At 33.6% G+C, this 20,339-nt stretch overlaps 2 protein-coding genes across 6 annotated transcripts; one reads left to right on the top strand and one right to left on the bottom strand.

Annotated features, from left to right (window-relative positions):
- Positions 1–6,463: 6,463 nt before the first annotated feature.
- Zyx (lipoma-preferred partner zyxin) lies at positions 6,464–9,504 on the top strand. Of its 3 annotated transcripts, none has more exons than XM_076384013.1 (6): positions 6,464–6,834; positions 7,101–7,341; positions 7,421–7,895; positions 7,983–8,311; positions 8,392–8,807; positions 8,901–9,504. In XM_076384013.1, the coding sequence occupies exons 2-6, from the start codon at positions 7,105–7,107 to the stop codon at positions 9,151–9,153; spliced, it is 1,710 nt and encodes a 569-aa protein (XP_076240128.1). In that variant the 5' UTR covers positions 6,464–6,834; positions 7,101–7,104; the 3' UTR covers positions 9,154–9,504. The 3 variants fall into 3 exon arrangements, with proteins under 3 accessions (XP_076240128.1, XP_076240129.1, XP_076240130.1); XM_076384014.1 differs by having other exon boundaries at positions 6,466–6,834; positions 7,101–7,239; XM_076384015.1 differs by having other exon boundaries at positions 6,466–6,834; positions 7,101–7,239; positions 7,445–7,895; positions 8,901–9,503.
- Positions 9,505–10,062: 558 nt separating this feature from the next.
- LOC143182788 (uncharacterized) lies at positions 10,063–19,452 on the bottom strand. 3 transcript variants are annotated; one of them, XM_076384012.1, is made up of 7 exons: positions 19,274–19,452; positions 17,803–18,100; positions 17,585–17,726; positions 17,368–17,487; positions 17,192–17,292; positions 15,709–16,122; positions 10,063–15,236 (listed from the first exon to the last, which is right to left on the bottom strand). In XM_076384012.1, exons 2-7 carry the CDS (start codon positions 18,013–18,015, stop codon positions 13,749–13,751), a joined length of 2,478 nt encoding a protein of 825 aa, XP_076240127.1. In that variant the 5' UTR covers positions 18,016–18,100; positions 19,274–19,452; the 3' UTR covers positions 10,063–13,748. The 3 variants fall into 3 exon arrangements, with proteins under 3 accessions (XP_076240127.1, XP_076240124.1, XP_076240126.1); XM_076384009.1 differs by having other exon boundaries at positions 17,803–18,087; XM_076384011.1 differs by having other exon boundaries at positions 17,585–17,720; positions 17,803–18,087.
- Between the last annotated feature and the right edge of the window lie 887 nt (positions 19,453–20,339).

Genomic DNA, 20,339 nt, shown 5'->3' with positions numbered 1-20,339 from the left:
TGACATACATATATACACATGTATACATAGATTTAGTGGGTAGTTTAATTATTTTCTCTCAATGTTAAATGCAAATTTTCTTTCACTCCTCATTATTAATTTATGATTTCACAAATTTCAACATTCTTGTTCTGAGAGTTTCTACCGAACAAATAACAGAGAAGGTAAATAAGAAAGGTAAATACGAATAGGTACTTAGACTAATAAATAGATTGTAGGAAATTTGGAAACATTATGTCAAAGATTAATCGTTGTAATCTACATCTAACTATATAATTAAATGGACTCTAGATGTTATTATCTTGCTATATTGAAGTAATTTTATCAATGTTTACCTGCTAATCGCATCAACGTACGTGATTACTCTCAGTAATGATAAATTCTAAAAAAAGAGAAAAAATGATCTCGAATCATTCATCGAATCAGTATTAAAAAATCTTTAAAGCAATTTGTTTTTTCTTTTCCATTTATCCTAAACTCTGAAATTTTGAAAAAATGTTTTTAAAATATTACGCGCAACTTTAAAAAATGGATGGATTAAAAATTGAATATTGTACATATTTATTTAAGTATTAGAAACAGATACATGCACGTCAAATATACGCGAAGTCTATGAAGCTAATAAAATTATCTTTATGAGATTTGCACACTACAGCTGAAATCGCAATCAATACAATACCACCCGTAACTTTTTAATGTAAACAAATTAATCTGTTAGTGTGTTTTTGCTACCTTGTTTTTAAGGTTTTACAATTTTGACTTTTCAATATTTCTTTTCCTTTGACCATAGATATACAGGGTGTATCAAAAAATGTGGAATATTCTTAGAGGGTTCATTATAGACACGAAGGCAATCAAAAGCTACATGTGCATACATGTCTGGAAACGCTTAAATTTTTAGTTATACGTTATTTTATATTACGTACAGTATTCACGTGTCAGACAGACGACAATGTCCGTCATCCTGAAGAATAAGTTACGTGGCGAATTTGATTAATGCGAAGTGACGAACATGTGTTTGAACAAACAATAAAGCACAAATCCAATCATGCAACTTCCTTGTTTTACGCTTTGGGTAATTATACTGCCGGTGGTGTTGCGTAAATTATCACTGTGAAAAAATTAGATGGAAATGTTTTTCCTAAACTTCGTAAATCTTTTTTCTGTATGTTTCTTTTTTTTATGTTAAAATAAAGTGGAACCAAGAAAAAAGGATGAGATTGCCGCTCACGCGCTGCGAGAACCAAAAGAAGAATTTAGAAGAAGCATCGTATATAAGAAGAAGTGATCTAGCCATTTTTCAGATCGTATCGCGTATTCAACTAACAAAGGCACAAAGTAAAAAATATCTGAATCGATTCTGCCTTTGGCACAGGTGTTATGGGTACTTTAAAGTAAAAAAAAAACGTGGACACTTCAATGTTTCCATGATTTTTCTAAAAGTGGCATCATGTTTTGTGAAAAGTGGTAATTACCTCATTTTCTAGGTCATTTTGAAATGACTTGTATACGATGAAAAAAATTTCTCACTAAATTTCCAAGGAAGTGCCCTTAAAGGGAAACTTTTCAGCTTTCCAAAACATCCTTTGCAATTTTCTTACGATTACTCAGTCGTAAATTATAGGTGCTCAACGTTAAAAGTGTCATTTTTCATACAACAGTAAATGCCGTGTAACAAAAAATGGTAGAACAAATCTAAAAAAAGGAAATTAAAGGGAAAAGTTGCCGCCTTAAAAGCATTTAAATGGATTCACGAAGAAAAATTTCTTTCATGCCATGCATCAGTTCAAAGTTGACAAAAATTTTTAACAATTTTTTTGTTGCGCTTTATCCTGAAAAAAATGGCGTTATACTGCACAAAACATTAGCTGGGTACGTGATTTCAAAACTAGAAACTTCAAGCTAAAAAATGGCTGCTTTCAATATTTTTTATGCCTATTTTTCACGGAGATACAGGCACTTGAAAATGACCAAATTTTTCGCAAAATTTTAGTGGACCGTTAATTTTGTACACCAGTGTATATTGCCGAGCTCCTATTATATTATCGAAACACAGATCGCATAGAAAGTCTACAGCTGAAAGTTCAGGTACAATAAGTCTCACCAATTCACGATTCCTTATAGACTAATTACGTTACATCGCTTAAACTAACCATATTAAGTTTCTGCTTCAAAATCGAATTGATAGATTTTTGAAGAGTGATCATTTATTAGCTAATGTTCATCATTTTTCCTTTTGTAATAAGCTCAATATTGATATTTTTAAGATGTAGGTAACCAGCTTAGGGAGTCGTGAATCTATGAGACTCACTGTATCTAAACCTCCAGTTAATTTTAACTAGAAGATAACCGAAGGTGAAGAAATCGGCAGTAACACGTTCTCTACAATCAGGAAAATGCTACTGGCGTGCTGTGTCATTAACTCCTACCTTTAGAGACTGACCGATACTCTGTCGACGCAATGTCGACGCCCGCTACACGGCATGTCACGTGCTATGTCAGTAATGGTTTAACAATGGCAGCGACGTGTTAAGGTATAATGAGACCCGAGGCGCAATATAAATTAGGATCCTATTAAGGATCAATTAAGGATATAATTACAGTATTAACTGTAATGTACTTTTAGATTGGCGGAAACGATTCCTAACACTTTTCTTGGGTCGTTCAGATCACTTGCACTCGACCCTTAAAAAAAACCTGATATTCGAAATATAATGCGTTAGACTCTGAGTGAATTATGACAAGTGAAATGTTTATAATTTCTACTGTATGTCATAAAGAAAATTTGCATTAAATCGATAAAACCTTGCTAATATAAAAAAATGTGTAATGTTTACACTTTCTGTATTTCTATCTGAAACAATAAACCATAGGAATGGAATTATACCACTTTTGAAGTGTATTTTTTACTCCGTATCAGTAAACTATTTCCCATTGCATGTCTGCGTTATACATTTTGTAACTTAGATTTATTAAAGAAAGAATATTTATATATACTTGTACCAAATAATTAAGGAAAATTATATTTATTCATAAAAAATTAATTAAAAACATTATAAATCCGTTGATTTTACAACAGCTAAGCTACAGAATTAAAGTAGAATCTAAGTTGAAATAGAATGTTGGTATGTCAGTTTATACATCAAATAAACAGCCCGCCAGCCGTGGATTTTGACACTGGCGGCGCCTGAGCGACGTTTGCAGAACTATGTTTCTAGCAAGTGGACATCCGCTTATTCGAAATTCTTTGCATCCCCTAGATCTAGTTCTGACAGAATCAATGGAACTTTATGTGCATACTACGACAAAGGAGGCTATTATGAAAAAGATTTCATTTGAAAAAATGTATTTATTTTATAACAAAAGTAATTAATTTAAATACCAGTTTTCCTGGATTTTTATTTTGCAAAATTGTTAATAATTTTATCATAGTACAGATTTTCAATTATGTCTGTAAAAAATACATCTTCTGCCATTTGAAGATACCTGACTTGTTTTAGCAGAACACAAAAAATATGTAGCATTTTTAATTCTTGTTCAATTCATTAAAATTCTTTTTAACAAAATATTCATCATAGTACACAGATTGCGTTTTTGATGGAATAGGTTTCATTGTTTTATGAATCTTGTTTCTGGCTACTAGAATGTGTTTCTATAAAATATCGTAAAATTCCTTCCAGAGGCCCTCTCAAAAACGGGAGACCCAGACGCAGGTACACTCCCGCTCATAAGTGTTAGGACACTTGTCATAATTGCATTTAAATCTGTAAAGAAGAAACAGTCTTTTCTTCAAAAGACTGTTCGAAGAAGAAACAGTAAGAATTGTTTTCGTCTAATAATACATGTATGAAAGAAAAAATTACATATGTGTCCATAGCTTGAAAATCTCATAAAAAGTAAAAAAGTTATTATATTTTCCTCTCATCGAAAAATTCGCTACACGTCATTATTCCGTGCTCTAACACTTATGAGCGGGAGTGTACCTTATGATCCTGACATGCAGCATGCCACTGATAAAATGGATTAAAATACAGAGTGTTTAATTAATACAGAAGATCTTGTGATTAAGAAATCGATAAATACTTTAGATTAGATTTCGTATCATAATATGAAAGAAAATGTAATTAGATTACAAAATATGTAATTGCATGATATTATTTTCTCTCTGTTTCGTATGTAGCTTTAAAGATTGCGATCGTAGGTAATTCAAATGCTCAAAGTTATTACCCCATCTATTCAAACAAACACATAGTAGTAAAGAGTAAAAATTTAGTTATAAAAATTTTAGTTCCTATTGTACAGACAAATAATTTATTGTTAGAAAGAAATCGAGGTGAAGAACCCTAGCGATAACATCTTTCATATTCTTCAACATGCTATATATCATTATTAATATTTTAATTTCAAAATATTTGTATTTCTTCAAATACATATAACAAAAAATTTATAGATAATATCGTTTTTGACAATCTATACTACAAAAACTCATTCAATGTAAAGAAACATCACTGAATTAACGACGCTATTAGGTATCCCTTGCTTTACAAATGGAATGCGAGAATAGCTGTTCCACTACTGTTTTAGTAAGAAAATACGTGGTAAAAACTCGAACATAAATTTTTAGTCCAATTCTTTTTTACGAACGAGTAATTAAACGCAACAAAGATATATGCTTCATCTACTGAATCAGAAAATACCTACCTCATCAACTTGCAAAACGCAAGAAACAATAATCACACTTTTAAATATATTTCCACGAACAAGGATAATACATTTTCCTGTTAAGATAATGTTGTTTCTCATGTTTCTTATTATATTATAATAAGAATTATAAATTAATAGGTATTAATTAAGTAACCGAAGCAAATGTATTCCAAAAATTTTGAAAATGAGTGAAATAATTACATGATCTTCAACGTTAAATTTTCATTATTTACGCACATACGTGATAAAACTAAGTATAAAAATATGTAGTGAAGGAGGTATTTCACAACATGCTTACATATTTACTTTTTATGTAGATAAAGACGTTCCAAAGATTTAAAGATTGACTCTATCATTTGAAATCTTATCTTTTTTATATCAAATTTCGAAAAAGTATCAAATTCCGATTAAAATTGTATTAACAATTGAGGGGTCCATAATAAAAACCACTCTTATGAAATTTTGCAACATTTTTTGTAAGAACACGTTCTAATGGTCACAGCGAGATCACGCCATAGTAGAATTCATACCGCCAAAAACATAAATACGTGTAATACGATAAATAGTACGTTAAAAAGAATTTTAATCGATTAAATAAGAAGTAAAGAAATTGAAATACTTATACAGGGTGTATCGGAGAATGTGGGACATTTTTGGAAGGCAGATTGTAGACACGAAGACTGATAAAAGTTCATGTGGAGACATGTTCGAAAACACTTAGCTTTTTAGTTATACATTATTTTATATTGCTTACGATGTGATACTTTCTTTAAAATCCACGATTGTGTGCCACTCATTCAAGAATCCGAGACTACAAGATATGTATGCATCTGTAAGCCTAGTAAAACCTTAAGCGCCCAGGGTCAGATATGTCAGGGCGGTGACATTACCGATAAAATTAGGTAAAAACAGAGGTTTACGCGCTGACGGTATACGTCCTTATATTGAAAGATTATGAGATGGAAAAGGGCTCATTCGATAGAGCAAGGTTCAATTTAGCCTGCGCTGGTCATTATTTAATCAGATTCTGTTGATGTTCAGTAATATGAATGTTTAAAGTAAAGCAAAAATCGACAAATTCACAGCCATGAAATCTAAGCATTTTTAGCTAATTTAGAGATTGTTCTGAGCGAAAAATAATAACCAGCGCGTGCTAGATTGAACCTTGCTCTATCGAATGAGCCCTTTTCCATCTCAAAATCTTTCAATATAAGGACGTATAGCGTCAGTGCGTAAACCTCTATTTTTGCCTAATTTTGTCGGTAATGTCACCGCCCTGACATATCTGATCCTAGGCCCTTAAGACTGTAAATAATTCAGAAAAAAAGAAAAAGTAGATAACGCATTGTTCAGAGAGTCCACAATGCATGTTCAAAGATGGCGCGATTCAACTTTACGAAAAAGATCATACAGATAAAAATCAATCAATGAAAGCAATGAGAAATAAGTTTATTGTCCTATTTAGGAAGCAGAAGTATTATCTGTTTCATTTACGAATGACGAATTTGTTCGTATAAAATTCGCGTGTAGAACATCTGATATCTGATAATCCACTTTTATAAACATCAACATACGCTTGAAATTTTATTTTCTATTCTGTTAGAGTCAGATTTGCGAGCCGTGCGTCATATGATCATATTTAACCCAGATATTTCCATAATTTAATTATTCTTTATGTACGTGACAATGTGATGTCGCGGTTTGGGGCGTGGTGTGGTTTCTCGTAGATGAAGTCAATGAAGTCGATAGTTTCAGTATCTAAACCTCGCGATTATAACAGTGTAGTGTCAATAGTCGCAGGAATTATGGCAGTTTGTACACAACAAACTTTATCTCAGATGATTCGTCTACTGTATAATTAACAAAAATTTCGAAGGCAGTGTTTCTCGATTACTGACTCTGAATGATCGTGGGTGTGTAACAGGGCCACGGTCGAGTCTGAAAAGTCAACGCAAAGGAATTTCTGAAGTTGCGAGATAAGAAATTTATGAGTCAGCCATTCAGTCCTGATACAATCGATCTTGGGACACATTTGACGATTTTTTGAAACGAAGCATTACTTAGCTGTGCATTAACAAATTTTTCAAGTGAAAGCTTTTATAAAGACGATTGGTTTTACTAACTTACCAGGTGAGTTTAATGATTTTTTTAGTGGAATAAACTCCATTTTTGGATGAACAAGTGGCATGTACATTTGCTTAACAGGTACAAAATCGAACTGGTAATTATTTTTCGTGATAAAGTTTCTAGAGCCACTACACAATATTGCTTGATAATAGTCTACATACCATTGGTAGTTTCATATGTGTAATACTTTAATTAGATATTAATTTTTAATCAATTGTTTGCACAGTGCAAACGAAATTAATATTAATGTAAAATGCTTTTGCTTTCAGGAAAATGTCTAATGTTAATAATTTAGAACAACAAATTGCAAACTTGCAAATTAATCATGGAGATGGTATTAAAATTGTCAAACCTGGAAAAAAGGTTGGGCCAGCTGTACCACCAAAACCAAAAAAATCCCAACCTCAGGTCAGTAAACTATGCAAACACCATAAAAATTATGCTCTTCTATTACAGCTATTTGATTTTCTTTTTTCATGTCTGTTCCATTGCTATATGGAAATATTTATGGTAAAATTAAGAAGAATTAGAATTTTTCTGATTCATTTGGTTCTGTATCTAGAAATTAAATGTGCATTATTTCTTTTAGATACCACAAAGTTATACCATAAAGGCTGCATCTGTGCCATCATACAGTACAGTACTCAATAATTCTGGAGCGAATGAAAAACCAACAAACTTATATATGAATTCTCCTTCACCATATGTGCCTCTAAATATAGAAAAGAATGACTTTCCACTTTCATCTTCTAAAAATGGGAAAGATAACTCTACAGTTTATCAGAATAACGACAACTTTTATATACATCAAACGGATGAGAAATATGAACCAAAATATGGATATGATGAAAAGAATTATTATTCAAATATAGGAAATGTACCTGCGCCTCAAGTTCCAGTTGAAGATCATTTGAGATCAACAAGAAATGTGTATAGTAATATAGATTCTTCAGGCTCAATGCCAGTTAAAACTGGAGGTAAAACAGAGAAAGATATAATCTACAGTAATATTCAATGGAACTCTAAACCAGAAAATACATACTGCAATATACCGTCAGCACATGGTAATTATAACTTGAATATTCAACATAATTGTTTAAGATATGAATAATGAACCTACTTTTTAATCAATTTAATTAATCATATTTTAGATGACTTACCACCACCACCAGAACCATCAGAGTATGTTCCGTGTAGCTCTTTTCCACCACCACCAGAAGAACTACCACCTCCACCGAGTCCTGTTTCTTCTAGTTATAGCGAATTAAGACGAGCCACTTATCAAACTGATTTTCCTCCAGATAATTATCCTAATGATATTTATGGACCGAGCTCGCAGTCTAGCTCAACATATGAATCTATATACGAACCAATTAATCCTAGACCACCATCACAGTTGTCTTGCAATTATTCCATGTATTCTGGCTATGGATCCGCTACATCAACTCAGCCACAGGGAAAAGTGTCTCCAGTTAAGGAAGTATGTTGAAAATAACATAAATTGTGATAAGCTTTGTTAACAAATATTATTAATTTCTTTCTTTCAATATCCATTTTCAGGTAGATGTTTTGACAGATTTATTAGTCCAAGGAATGGAAGATAATACTGAAGACAGCGACATTTATGGGATTTGTGCACAGTGTGGTCGTAAGGTTGAAGGTGAAGGCACTGGTTGCTCTGCAATGGATAAGGTGTTTCATATTGATTGCTTCTGCTGCTACGTTTGTAAAGTCAACCTTCAGGGTAAACCATTCTATTCATTGGAAAGTAAACCTTATTGCGAGGAAGATTATTTGAACACATTGGAGAAGTGCTGTGTCTGTACCAGACCAATATTAGACCGAATATTAAGAGCTACAGGCAAACCATATCATCCATCTTGTTTCACATGCGTAGTTTGTGGTCAAAGTTTGGATGGTATACCGTTTACAGTAGATGCCACAAATCAAATTCACTGTATACAATGTTTTCATAAGTAAGTGATATTTCACTCAAATGATATCATTTAAAAGAATAACATGGATTTCATTTTCCACTTATGTTTGAAATTAATGTTTCCACATTACAGAAAATTTGCACCACGTTGTTGTGTGTGCAAGCTACCGATCATGCCAGAACCAGGCCAAGATGAGACTGTGCGAGTTGTAGCTTTGGATCGTAGCTTTCATATTCAGTGTTATAAATGTGAAGATTGTGGACTGGTTTTGTCTTCTGATTCCGAGGGTCGTGGTTGTTATCCTTTAGATGACCATGTGCTATGTAAAAGTTGCAATGCAACCCGTGTGCAAACATTAACATCACATATGACAACTGAATTATAAGCCATATAAGTATAAATTCGAACAATTTAAATATATTGTTATATCTACAGCTGTAGTTTTACGAATTCTGAATTTTTAGACTAAGTATATTCTTTGAGAATTTTTACATTTTGTATGTTTTTGAGGAATTTTCTAATCAAACTCGTGTTTTGTAATATCCAAATATTAAAATTTGTTTCATAATTTGATACTTGAAGATAAATTACGCCAAATATTTCTAAAATGCAACTTTCCTAAATATTTATACCGCTAAAAATATATATTTATATGTATATTATATCTACTTCCTTTACACTGCCATGCTTCAAATTTAGAAGGTTTTTGATAATTACTTTAGAGAAAATATACTTTTTTAAGAGATGCTTTCTTTAAATATATGTGATGATTATTAAGTATAAATATGATAATCAATGTGATCCTAGCAAACTGTTGCATATATTGCTAACATAAAGTATTCAATGACTAGTATATTAAAGAAAATTGTTTAATTTCATGTGAAATTATATTTGCTATGATGGCACATCAATAATATGAAGTAGAAATTGTGCCATTTATACATCCAGTTTTATTAATTGAAAATATATAAAACGTATACTCTAGTATAGTGGAACTGTTATGTATTTAGATTTCCGCTTTACGGTAAATCATGTGATACGATAGTTAATTAATACAATGTATTAGTGCAAATACCTTAGATTATATCGTTTGTTTAGAAAGAGAAGGCTAAGTAATTAGTAGAACATAATTGTAAAACATATTATGGATATTGAATCAATAAAATATCTAATCTACTCAATGGATAAGCTTATTCGTTTCATTTTAGTTTCGCTATCAATTTACTTTTTCTACTTAAAACAGAATAAAATGTGGATTTAACTAAACAAGAAAGGTAAATTCACAAATACAATGTATATGTGTATTGGAGCATTGTATATTTTATATCTTTAATGAGATTTTATTATTATATATTCGCAGAAGAGATTCACACTTATTTGTAGTCTATATCCTTTCTTTGCTATGTTTTTTCCATCTATATAATGTTCATGCACAGATGTCTTTATATTGTTTTAAATATATGCATCTGTTATATGTAATATATTCCTTTTTATTATCATCGGGTACTTAGATAGTTTGTCATACAACCTACATGTCATTTTGTGTATAATTTATGTTTTTTAATACATCAATTTTCGTATTCCAGGAGACGTACTTTTTAGATTATGAAGTATGTGTCGTTCATTCCCTTCAGAAAAATAAACAAAATACTGTTGAAATTAATTCATGTTGTAAAACTATAATTGATCATTTTAGAAAATATCAACATTGATTAATGAACGACATAAAAAAATGCCTATGTTATGAGAATTTTTTGGTTTAAAAATGAAAATTAATTTATTGATACTTAATTGATGAACTTGTCGGAAGTAGGCCATACTGACTACTAATAATATAACAAGGTATAGAAATTTAAAAGTATTAGAATTATATCAATGACGTGCATATTTCTACATTGAAGCATATTGGATGTACCAGGCAAGAAATACATAATATAATCCATAATCGTAAAAAGCACGCCTCTTATACCGTGTATAATATACATCAATTATATTTCTATGTTGAACTACGCATATCCGCTAATATCTATCTTAGACTCTTTTTATATTATAATATACTTTGCGAAGTATATATTATATTATATTATATATATATATATATATCGTATCAGCACCATTCTACGTTAAATTTAGTACATGGGTTAATAACCGCGATCAAACGATTCATTCCTAAATACGTTTTTATGTCTATTCGTCTGGACCAGTACCAAACTGAACATAGAATTGCGCTTTCTATTTTCTTTTCGTATAGATGTAAGTTACATGTAATGTATGTATACATAGTATATGTATACATGTATGAAATATGCGTGTGTGTAGTGTGTGTGAGAAACATCATCGATACACTACTGACACACGAATGCTCACACACGTAACTGTCTCTTCTCGTTTTTATTATAACTTGCACACAGTAATCACAGCCACCTAGCCAGATTCGCGCTACACGCACACCCAAATACACGTCTGTCGCACTCTTGCATTCCCATGTACCTTCGGTATACGTTTCTTTTATGTTTTCCTGTTTATTCGTTAATAGTTATATATATATATATATATTTATTTATATATGTATATTGCTGAGATATTTTCCATGTGTATTATACATAGAAATAGGTGCCGAAACGAGCTGCTCTTCTTCTTCACGAATTACATTGTTACATCATACGTATCGTTTTTTTTTTGTAACGATTATAACGAGAAAAAAAGGGGTCATGTGATAATTTATATCTTTCTCTACATTCTATCCCCCGATTTAAAATGTTTTTCGTTTACTTCGATCTAATTAATTGTCATTTCCCAATTCCCTTCTTTAACATCACATACTTCCACACTTTCAAATTACATTTGTTTTTTTTCTTTTTGGGTGCTTGTTGTTGGGCCGCGCGGCCCATTTAAATCAATAAATAAATAGAGGAACAACATTCTTCAAACATTTTTTTTACGTTTTATCTTATAACAATATTTAGAGGCTCTTGGAACGTAACGCAACAAATGTTCAACAATACAATCACGAAAACAAATAGAAGGCACTCTTGCTTTTTTCACATATTTTCTTCAATAAATTAATCGTTTCTTTCGTAACGTCTCACGGGTAATCTACACATTCTAGGCCTTTATCGTGTCGTCTACGGTATCATCTCTCATATTATATTAATTTTCTCTATCACTTTTTCTCTTTCTATCTATCTCTCTCCTTCTCCATTCTGTTATATGCGATACTTAAATCACATCTTGTAACTCTTACAACACAGTTTCTGTTTCCTCTTTCCCTTCGTTTTAAATAGACAATATAATAGCTACAATATGCGAGATATGAGATAACAAATTTCTCGTTATAGATAAAAGAAATTCAGGTGTATAACAATTAGGTAGAATATTAACTTTAACTTTTTATATTATAATAATTTAATTATTGTTATTTGCTTGGAAGCTCACAGCCGACACATTTTTTTAATTCATTATTACATATACTTTTTTTTCATTATTTTTATTGTTTTCGTTTGGGTATGGGGCATCTCATTTCTTCTTTTTTAAATAGCTATTTACGGGTTTGCATTACTGTTTTGGTTTCATTCTCTGTTTGCGCGGATAATTCTTGTCGAAAAGGAAAGAAGGATAAATTAGTGTCCACTACCGTCTCGAGAATGTGTGAGAATATGTCGTGTTACACGGTCACTCTAATTAACAAACTGTAAGTACTGTTCACTCATGTTTCAGGTAGAAATAAAAAATGAAAAGACGTGGCAGTGCCTTGAGCAACCGTTTTTTTTCTTTTTCTTTTTCTCTTTTTACGAAACTCTGTTGCCTCCCGATTACCCTTCTGCGCGTATCGTTTTATTTTCTTTTTGAACACATAACAAATCGCTCGTCTTTGTACGATAACAACATTGTTTACTATTATTATTCTTATTATTTTTCCTCTGTTCTATCGTCTGTTTTTTTTTTCATTTTTTAATCCAACTATCCTACTCTAGCCTTGCTCGTGAGATTCATGGTTTCGTCGAGCCTATATCGCGCATATATAACGCCAAATACTGCATAACATAAATTTTTAAATAATACATAGCATATTTGTAACGTTTATCAAGATAGAATTTCTCGCCTTGTTAACATTCGACTCTTGAAGGATATTATGTAACTGAGTTTGAATTCCTTTGTCTTTTTTTAGTCTAATTTGTATCTGTCCTCTTCGACAAATGTGTACATATATTATATTATATACTTGAGTATATGTACGTATATATGTATAATATACATATACATTAATCGTGTATATCATTTTCTTTTTCATAACTAACATAATAATCTTTAAATATAGTATTTTATCTTAATATTATATATATATATAATATGTATATATGTATATATATTCTTTTTTTATAAATGCTTAACAATTTAGTACGTTTGATAATTTACCGAAGAAGTTATAATTTACACAACACTGTTCGAGCTGTCTAGTTTCTTTCTTATCTCTTCCGTTTCCTTTTATCCAAGATTTCGTTCTGAGATCACAAGAAAAAAGTCCTACACGGTTTTCTGATTCACACACTTATGTAGTAAAATCGAATATACGCGCAGATGTCCCATCCACGTTCGTTTCTCGCGAATCGACACGTTTTCTTCTCTTATTTTCCATATAGCTTCCAAACTACTACACGCGCGCTTACACAGAATGTTGTAGGCAGAGGAAACGAAGCAAATCATATAATAGGGGTGCACTTGGACACAGAGTTACGCAAAACCCTTCAGTGGTGCAAATCACTGCACTCGTTGCATAGCTCTAAAAATTATGGACACTAGGACACGTCCGTGAACGCTTAACTTTAAACACTCAATCTGTATCACTGTCTCCAGCCCCTAATGCTTCCGTGATCTTATTTTTCGTCTACCTGCAACATGTGTATGCGTAACCTATATATATTCTAACCAGATAAAAAAAGAGGAGGAAAAAGAAAACCAAAATAAGGTCCGAAACCGTGTTCAAAGGCTCAGAGCTTGCATTTGATGGCACGTGTCGTTCAGCTGACTCTGATCTCCCGCAGGATGACCCGGATGATGAGTTCGCGGTGTCCCTGGCGGAGTGATGGGCATCCTTCCAACGCCCGGAGGAGCGTCACCAGCCCCGCCCAAACTATCGTCGGACACTTTATTTCCCGACTGCATGATTCCATTTACCTTGTATTTGCTCTGCCGCAGCATCGTACCAGTGGAGCCGGTTTGGGAGCCAGTGGAGCTCGAGTACTTCTCTGAGGGCTTTCTGCCCGTGGACAGGGCAGGTGCAATGGTGTATCGACGTTGGTTGGCGGTTTGCTGTTGCTGCTGCTGGTGCTGGGACGGGGCTAAGGGTGGTTGATAACGGTTCTGCGCCGGAGGATAGAACTGGACCTGGGAGGTGGGTGGTGACAGAGTTGGAAGGGGTCGTGTCATGGGCGAATACGGTGCTGGAGGTGGGCTCACCGGCTTTTCTGAACTACTGTTTTCTACACCAGCCTGTACACCCTGCGTACCACTGATACTTTCACCCTCAACCGAACTGTTAGCATATGTCTCGCTAGACTGATTACTAGAACTAATCGTTCCCTCTGTCTGTCCGTTGTTACTCCTACAGCTGTTCGCTGTGTTCTTACGTGTCGAGTAATTGCCCGACTTCATCGCGGTGTTATCGAAATACTGTTCACTGGAGTTATGTCTGCGACCGTTCGTATATTCGAAGCTCTGATTCGTGTTAAACATTTTCGAACTTGAGTACGATGGACCCGTGACAAGATTCGATGCAAAATGGTGTCCGGACCTTTGCGAGCCCTGCGAGATATTATAGCTATCTGACTTTTGTGCCGAAATGCAAGCCGGGGAGCCCACGGTTGAACCAGCCGCCGTTCTTCGATTATGCACGGGGAAGCGCGAAGATGCGATCGCCGGTGATGAGTACTTGTAATTGCCATCTACGTTGCTATGCTTATATGACTGAGAGTTCCCTAAGCTTTGAGCTTTAATGAAAGGACCCTGATGGGACGACAACGCAATTCCGTGGCCCTGAGATTTTGCGTAACCGCTGTTTTGACCGTTCGCTGGCCCCGATTTCGCGTATTCTCTGGAATTAAAAGTCTGCCCCTTGTTAGCTGAATCGAATATCGGTTGGGACACCGACGGTGGGGTCGGCAACAAACTAGTACCGCCAGAAGCGTTGTGAAACGGAGGTGTATGCGCGTGAGGAATGTAAACGGTTGCTGGGTGATAGACGATGGCCCTGCAATGCATCTGATTGCCACTGCAATCATCATTCTCGCTTAAGCATGTCTGTGAACTGTACAAGTTGGCGGTGTGTATCGCGATCGGATAATTGGTGTAACGACCAGACATGGGAAATTTCACGGGCATTAAGGATACCAGGGGTGTAGCTGACCCTGTCGCAGCCTGTGTTTCACCATGTTGTGGTTGCTCCGAATGGCTCGATGTCGAACGAGAATCCTACGGTTTATTTCATAGATTGTAGATTTTTATGAATCAGTCGTATGAGTCATTTATAATGAGTATTGATTTTGTTGATATTTAACTCTGAGCTTTCATGGATAATCTTACAATATAAAAATTAGCCTTCTAAATAAGCCTATTGTATTTTGATATCTAACTTTGTATCTTCGTTTTAAATACTTAACATACATTGGAATATTTACAGATTAGTAAAGATACTTGAAATAATATTGCTTTAAAGTTCATAATGCGATTTTTAAACAGAAAAATAACTTATGCATATGCATTTAAAATTTGTTGTTTTAACGCTACTCTCCAATAAACCTACGAAAGTATATTTACTGTTATTACTGCAAAACGAAGGCATATCGAACATTTTGAATTTCCCTATTAACTCTGTAAATGTACCAACGAATATCAAAATTACTCGGTTCAACGAATCTCTTAGCACATGGAAAAATTAACTTACCTCCTGTGGAGCAGTCTGACCATCAGATGCAGACGTTTGCTGACATGATGTGTCGGTAGGATAAATCAACAACTGCTGATCAGTCAATCCCATTGGCGCGTGTGGAGCAGGTGGTGGATGAGGTCCAGCTGCGAATGGATAGTAAAGATGATCCACCTGCGGAGGAGGACCTGTAGGCACCGGTGGATGATGATGTGGTGGTGGTGCAGCAGGATTGTAAAAATGCGTAGTCGGTGGTGGAGGCAAAGACGGAAGCGGTGGCGGTGGACCTGTTGGTGGACTAGTTGCTCCTGTGCCATTGTTGCTGCTTCCGGAATTATTGTTACCACCGCTCGTATTGCTTTGAGAGTTGTTGGTGGGATACAAATACTGGGCAGCTCCAGCAGCGGCCGCCCCTCCATAATACGTCTCATACTACACAGAAAAACAAATTTAAGTTTGATGACTTATTTATTGATATTGAATAATGGCGATCGATAAGGGGAGAATGGGAAGACCATCTATCTCGTGTAGAACATGTTACACGTTATCAAAAAATCTTTGATGAGATTCTCTCTAGGTGCTTCTCTTGAAGCATTTATTCACGATCGTAAATTTGATAGAGATCAATCTCGCTCTTGAAGTACTAAGGTCAATGTACATGCTATGATACAACATAAAAAATCTTCAACATTGAATAACGTTCCAAAAACGCTATTGCAATACGTTACCTTAACTGGGCTTTAATTTTTTTGTGCATGCCTATATGTTGTACTTATTACGTGCAAGTTTATTCTAATTTTCATTCTTATCTAGATTGTTTTGATATCAAATCTCTATTAAATATAACATCTATAAGAAATATTTCTAAGCATGGCACGTAATGTCCTTTATGCAACGCATACATTGTGTTATTATGTAACAATGTAGAAAAGATGTAAACATTAAAAACGTTATATAGTGAAGGATAGTGTCAACAATATTTGCAATAATCTTTAATATGATAAAATTTTGTTCGAAAGTGATACAAGTATAAGAACTGCGCATTTGATGAACAAATGAAAGATATGCAAACTGTGGAAGTATATTATGCTTATTTGTGCGCAAAAAAAAACTCATAAAAGAAGACTATTAATGTAAATTATGAATTATGAAAGTCAAAAATGTGCATGCATTGATAGGCCATGCAATAGACTGACAAATAAAACGCACAAAGATGATGCGCTGCATGCTAGTCATTTAGCATAGACCATGTACCTTTAGACCTCAATACTGTATAGCGTCGAGAAGGACGTAAGTGGGCATTTGTTGAGGGTTGGGTAGAAACGCCGGTGGTATGGCTTCTCCCATCAAACCATTTGTCTGTCAAACCGCAACCGATTTACCGTTTAATATAAATACAAGCAATACCCATTGACAATTTATATTGTAGAGGATATAGGACCCAAGACTGATAGGAATATTAAAGATAGTGGTCAACAGAATGTCTAGTATTTTAACCTACCGGCATAGGTGAATACTGATATTGTTGTGGCATATAGAGAGACGGAGCGGGACACGGATACATCACAGGTGCGAAAGTTTGGTGACCAGTAGCTTGTGGCCCTAATAATTGAGATAGAATATTATTAAGAAGCGTAAAAATACTATTGGAAATGAATTTTCGTCTATAAAATTCACCAAATACTCCAGTAGCTTGATAAATAGTTGCTGGATCAGTTGGTGCAGCAATCGGTGTCGTTGGGGCAGGTGCAGTTGTGTTATAGAATGTCATTCCATTCTGGTATGTAAGTCCCATACCTATGATAAAAAATAGAAATAATTAAAATTCCTATAGCATGCAGCAAATGAGATAATGGTTAATAATGAAAATTATATAATATATTACTATACTAACCATTTGCAAAGTAATAAGTACTAGTAGGCACAGAAGGTGGTGATCCAGAACCACCATCAAAAGGTCTATTGAAGGGTTGCTTTTTAATTGCTGGTGCTATATTTAGTTTTCTTTCCCTCAATACAATACACTCAGACTGAAACTGACAATTTATAATTATTTATACGATTTAATGTACACTCTGATTTCAAACAGATGCAACCAAATATGTTACACACCTCTTGTTGAAGTCTTTTGGCTTCTTCTTCTGTCTCAAATGTAACAAAACCATAACCTTTAGAAACACCAGCACGATCAGCAATTATTTTTGTAGCTTTTACATTGCCGTAAGTTGAAAAAAGTTGAGCAAGTTCTTCTACACTGGTATTAGCAGAAATACCACCTACGAAGATGCGATTTGGTACTAATGTACCATACTTTGGAGCAGCCATTGTAACACTTGTAGCTGAGGCAGGGCTAGAGGCTGGACTAGACCCCTCAGTTCCACCCGTTGATGCCGAACTCTAAATAGTATGACTAATATTAAAACAATGCAGCTAATATTTAAAAGTAATAAAAGAATAAAGTTATAAACTTATGACATGAATACAAGTAAAATATTATCTAAATGTATTTTAAACATTGTTAGCATTTTACATTGAAAGATTGTGTAGCCTAATAAGTGATTTATTTTGAATCTATATGTATTCATTACAATATACATATACATAGAAAAAAATCAAAACAAACATTGTATGCTATGAATAATAAGTAATGTACACAAAAGAATATGAATGAACTATATTTAAATGGTTACATGAATGCAATAAATTACATTAATTCTTAATCATATTAGTAAAATGATAATGTATTATGCATATTTTAATGTTTTAGAAATCATGAAACTTGTGCCTAAATTAAAGCAAAATTATTTAATGACTGATAAACAATCAATATACATCAGATGTAATATCTTTAATAAAATATTAATAGCATACAAAATTTTGATTTTATATATTTGTTTCTAATCTCTTTCTATCATTTAAATGATATTATTCTATATTTTTATCTGATAAAAATTATAAGTTTTCTAGGTCAAGCTGTTTAAATGTTTTTTTTAACTCTATCTCTTCAAAATTTGTTATGTTTGTTATCTTCTATTTCAACTAAGAATTCAATATATATTCGCCATAAAGTTTTACAAATGCTACACATAGTTAGTCTTCTGTCTTCGCAAAGTTATCATCTAAATTGTATTTACAAGCAAAACTTTCTTTGGGATTCCAATTACATGTATATATATATATATACATACTAAAATAGGAAACAGCGATCAACAAGACTACCTTTTCTGCAAATTGACATGATTTGCTTTGTGGAAATTTGCTCTTCGGTTAATATAAAGTTAAGCAACCAGAAACATTGTTAAACTTGTGTCATTATAACATAACATTTAAACTGTAAAAGTGATGACGTTTTATTTGCATCAAGTCAATAAAAATATTAACAAGCAAAAGCTGCCTGGTCACCATCGAAATTCCAGGCGCTTAGACAGGTTAAAATTCTCTTGAATGTTCAACAACGACGTCGTCTAAGAAACAAGCGTCTCACACGACGAAATATCATATTAATAATAAAGTGTAACGCCAATTGAAGAATAAACTTTGTCAGCGGGTCGAACGAAAATATTCCCTGCAGGAAAGCACTCACCATCTTCACGAGAGTCGGGCGTGTAAATGAGTTTCCTGGCCGTGGGGTTGTCCTAGCAGCTTGAAGGTACCCTGGCCTCGCACGAGGTCACCTGGGTGCCCAGGGACTGCCAAGGACCGTTGCAACCACTTCAAGAGGACTTCCAGCCTCCGGTGAAGCTGCTGTTCTTTCTCGCTGAACCTCCAAACACTACAGAGACACTTTTACAAGATGGCGGTCGTACGCGTCGTTCAGGGCGCTAATTTTCCCGATTTTAAATTTTCAATTCGTCGTAATTTTATCTACGCCTTTAGTCTAACAAGCGAGGATCCATGAACATTTTAAAAAAGAGCAATAACACCCTAAGAATCTTTACTTTGTAATGCAATATGCAAAATGTAACGTTTATCAAAATTTGTTTCAGACAACGCGATAACGCAAGTGTACTATTGGAATTTTCATCGAGCATAAACGAGGTCAAACCTTTTTATTCGCTGGAGTTAAAATTGCGATTAGAAAATACAAAATTTTTCATACAGTAAGATACTAAATATGTAAATATTAAAAGGTATTAGGTGTGTAAATATAACTAAATGATTATTAATTTCGTTTTATTATTAGCGTATTAATATTTTTATCGTGAACTTCGGAGATGTGTTTCTTTAAAGGATACGAGACCTCGCCGTGAATTCGGTTTTCTTGTAATGGCGGTGATTGATTGCGGTTACCATGGATCACATAAAAAAATCGTTTTCACTAGCACTCACCTAATTCTGGATATTGAGACATTCAAGGAATTGTTTCTTGACAGTGAACATGATTATCTAAAGCCTACGTCGCATTGAATAATCGAATAAAAACACTGAAATTGAAACGAGTAACGAGAACGGAGAGAAAAACGAAAATGTGCTCCTCACAGCATTGTTGACTTCGAAAGACTGAAACATTCGCCGCCGTACTACTTGGATCGATACGAAATCCATTATTTTATTAGCAACACCAAAAATTCAATTTTTGCCTGTGTAAACGTCACTATAAATAAGTTTAATAATTTACTCAATAAAATATTATTTAAAAATATATAAAT

This window comes from Calliopsis andreniformis, chromosome 9, assembly GCF_051401765.1.
Source record: "Calliopsis andreniformis isolate RMS-2024a chromosome 9, iyCalAndr_principal, whole genome shotgun sequence".
NCBI lineage: Eukaryota > Metazoa > Arthropoda > Insecta > Hymenoptera > Andrenidae > Calliopsis > Calliopsis andreniformis.
This window is presented reverse-complemented; position numbering and strand designations above follow the sequence as displayed.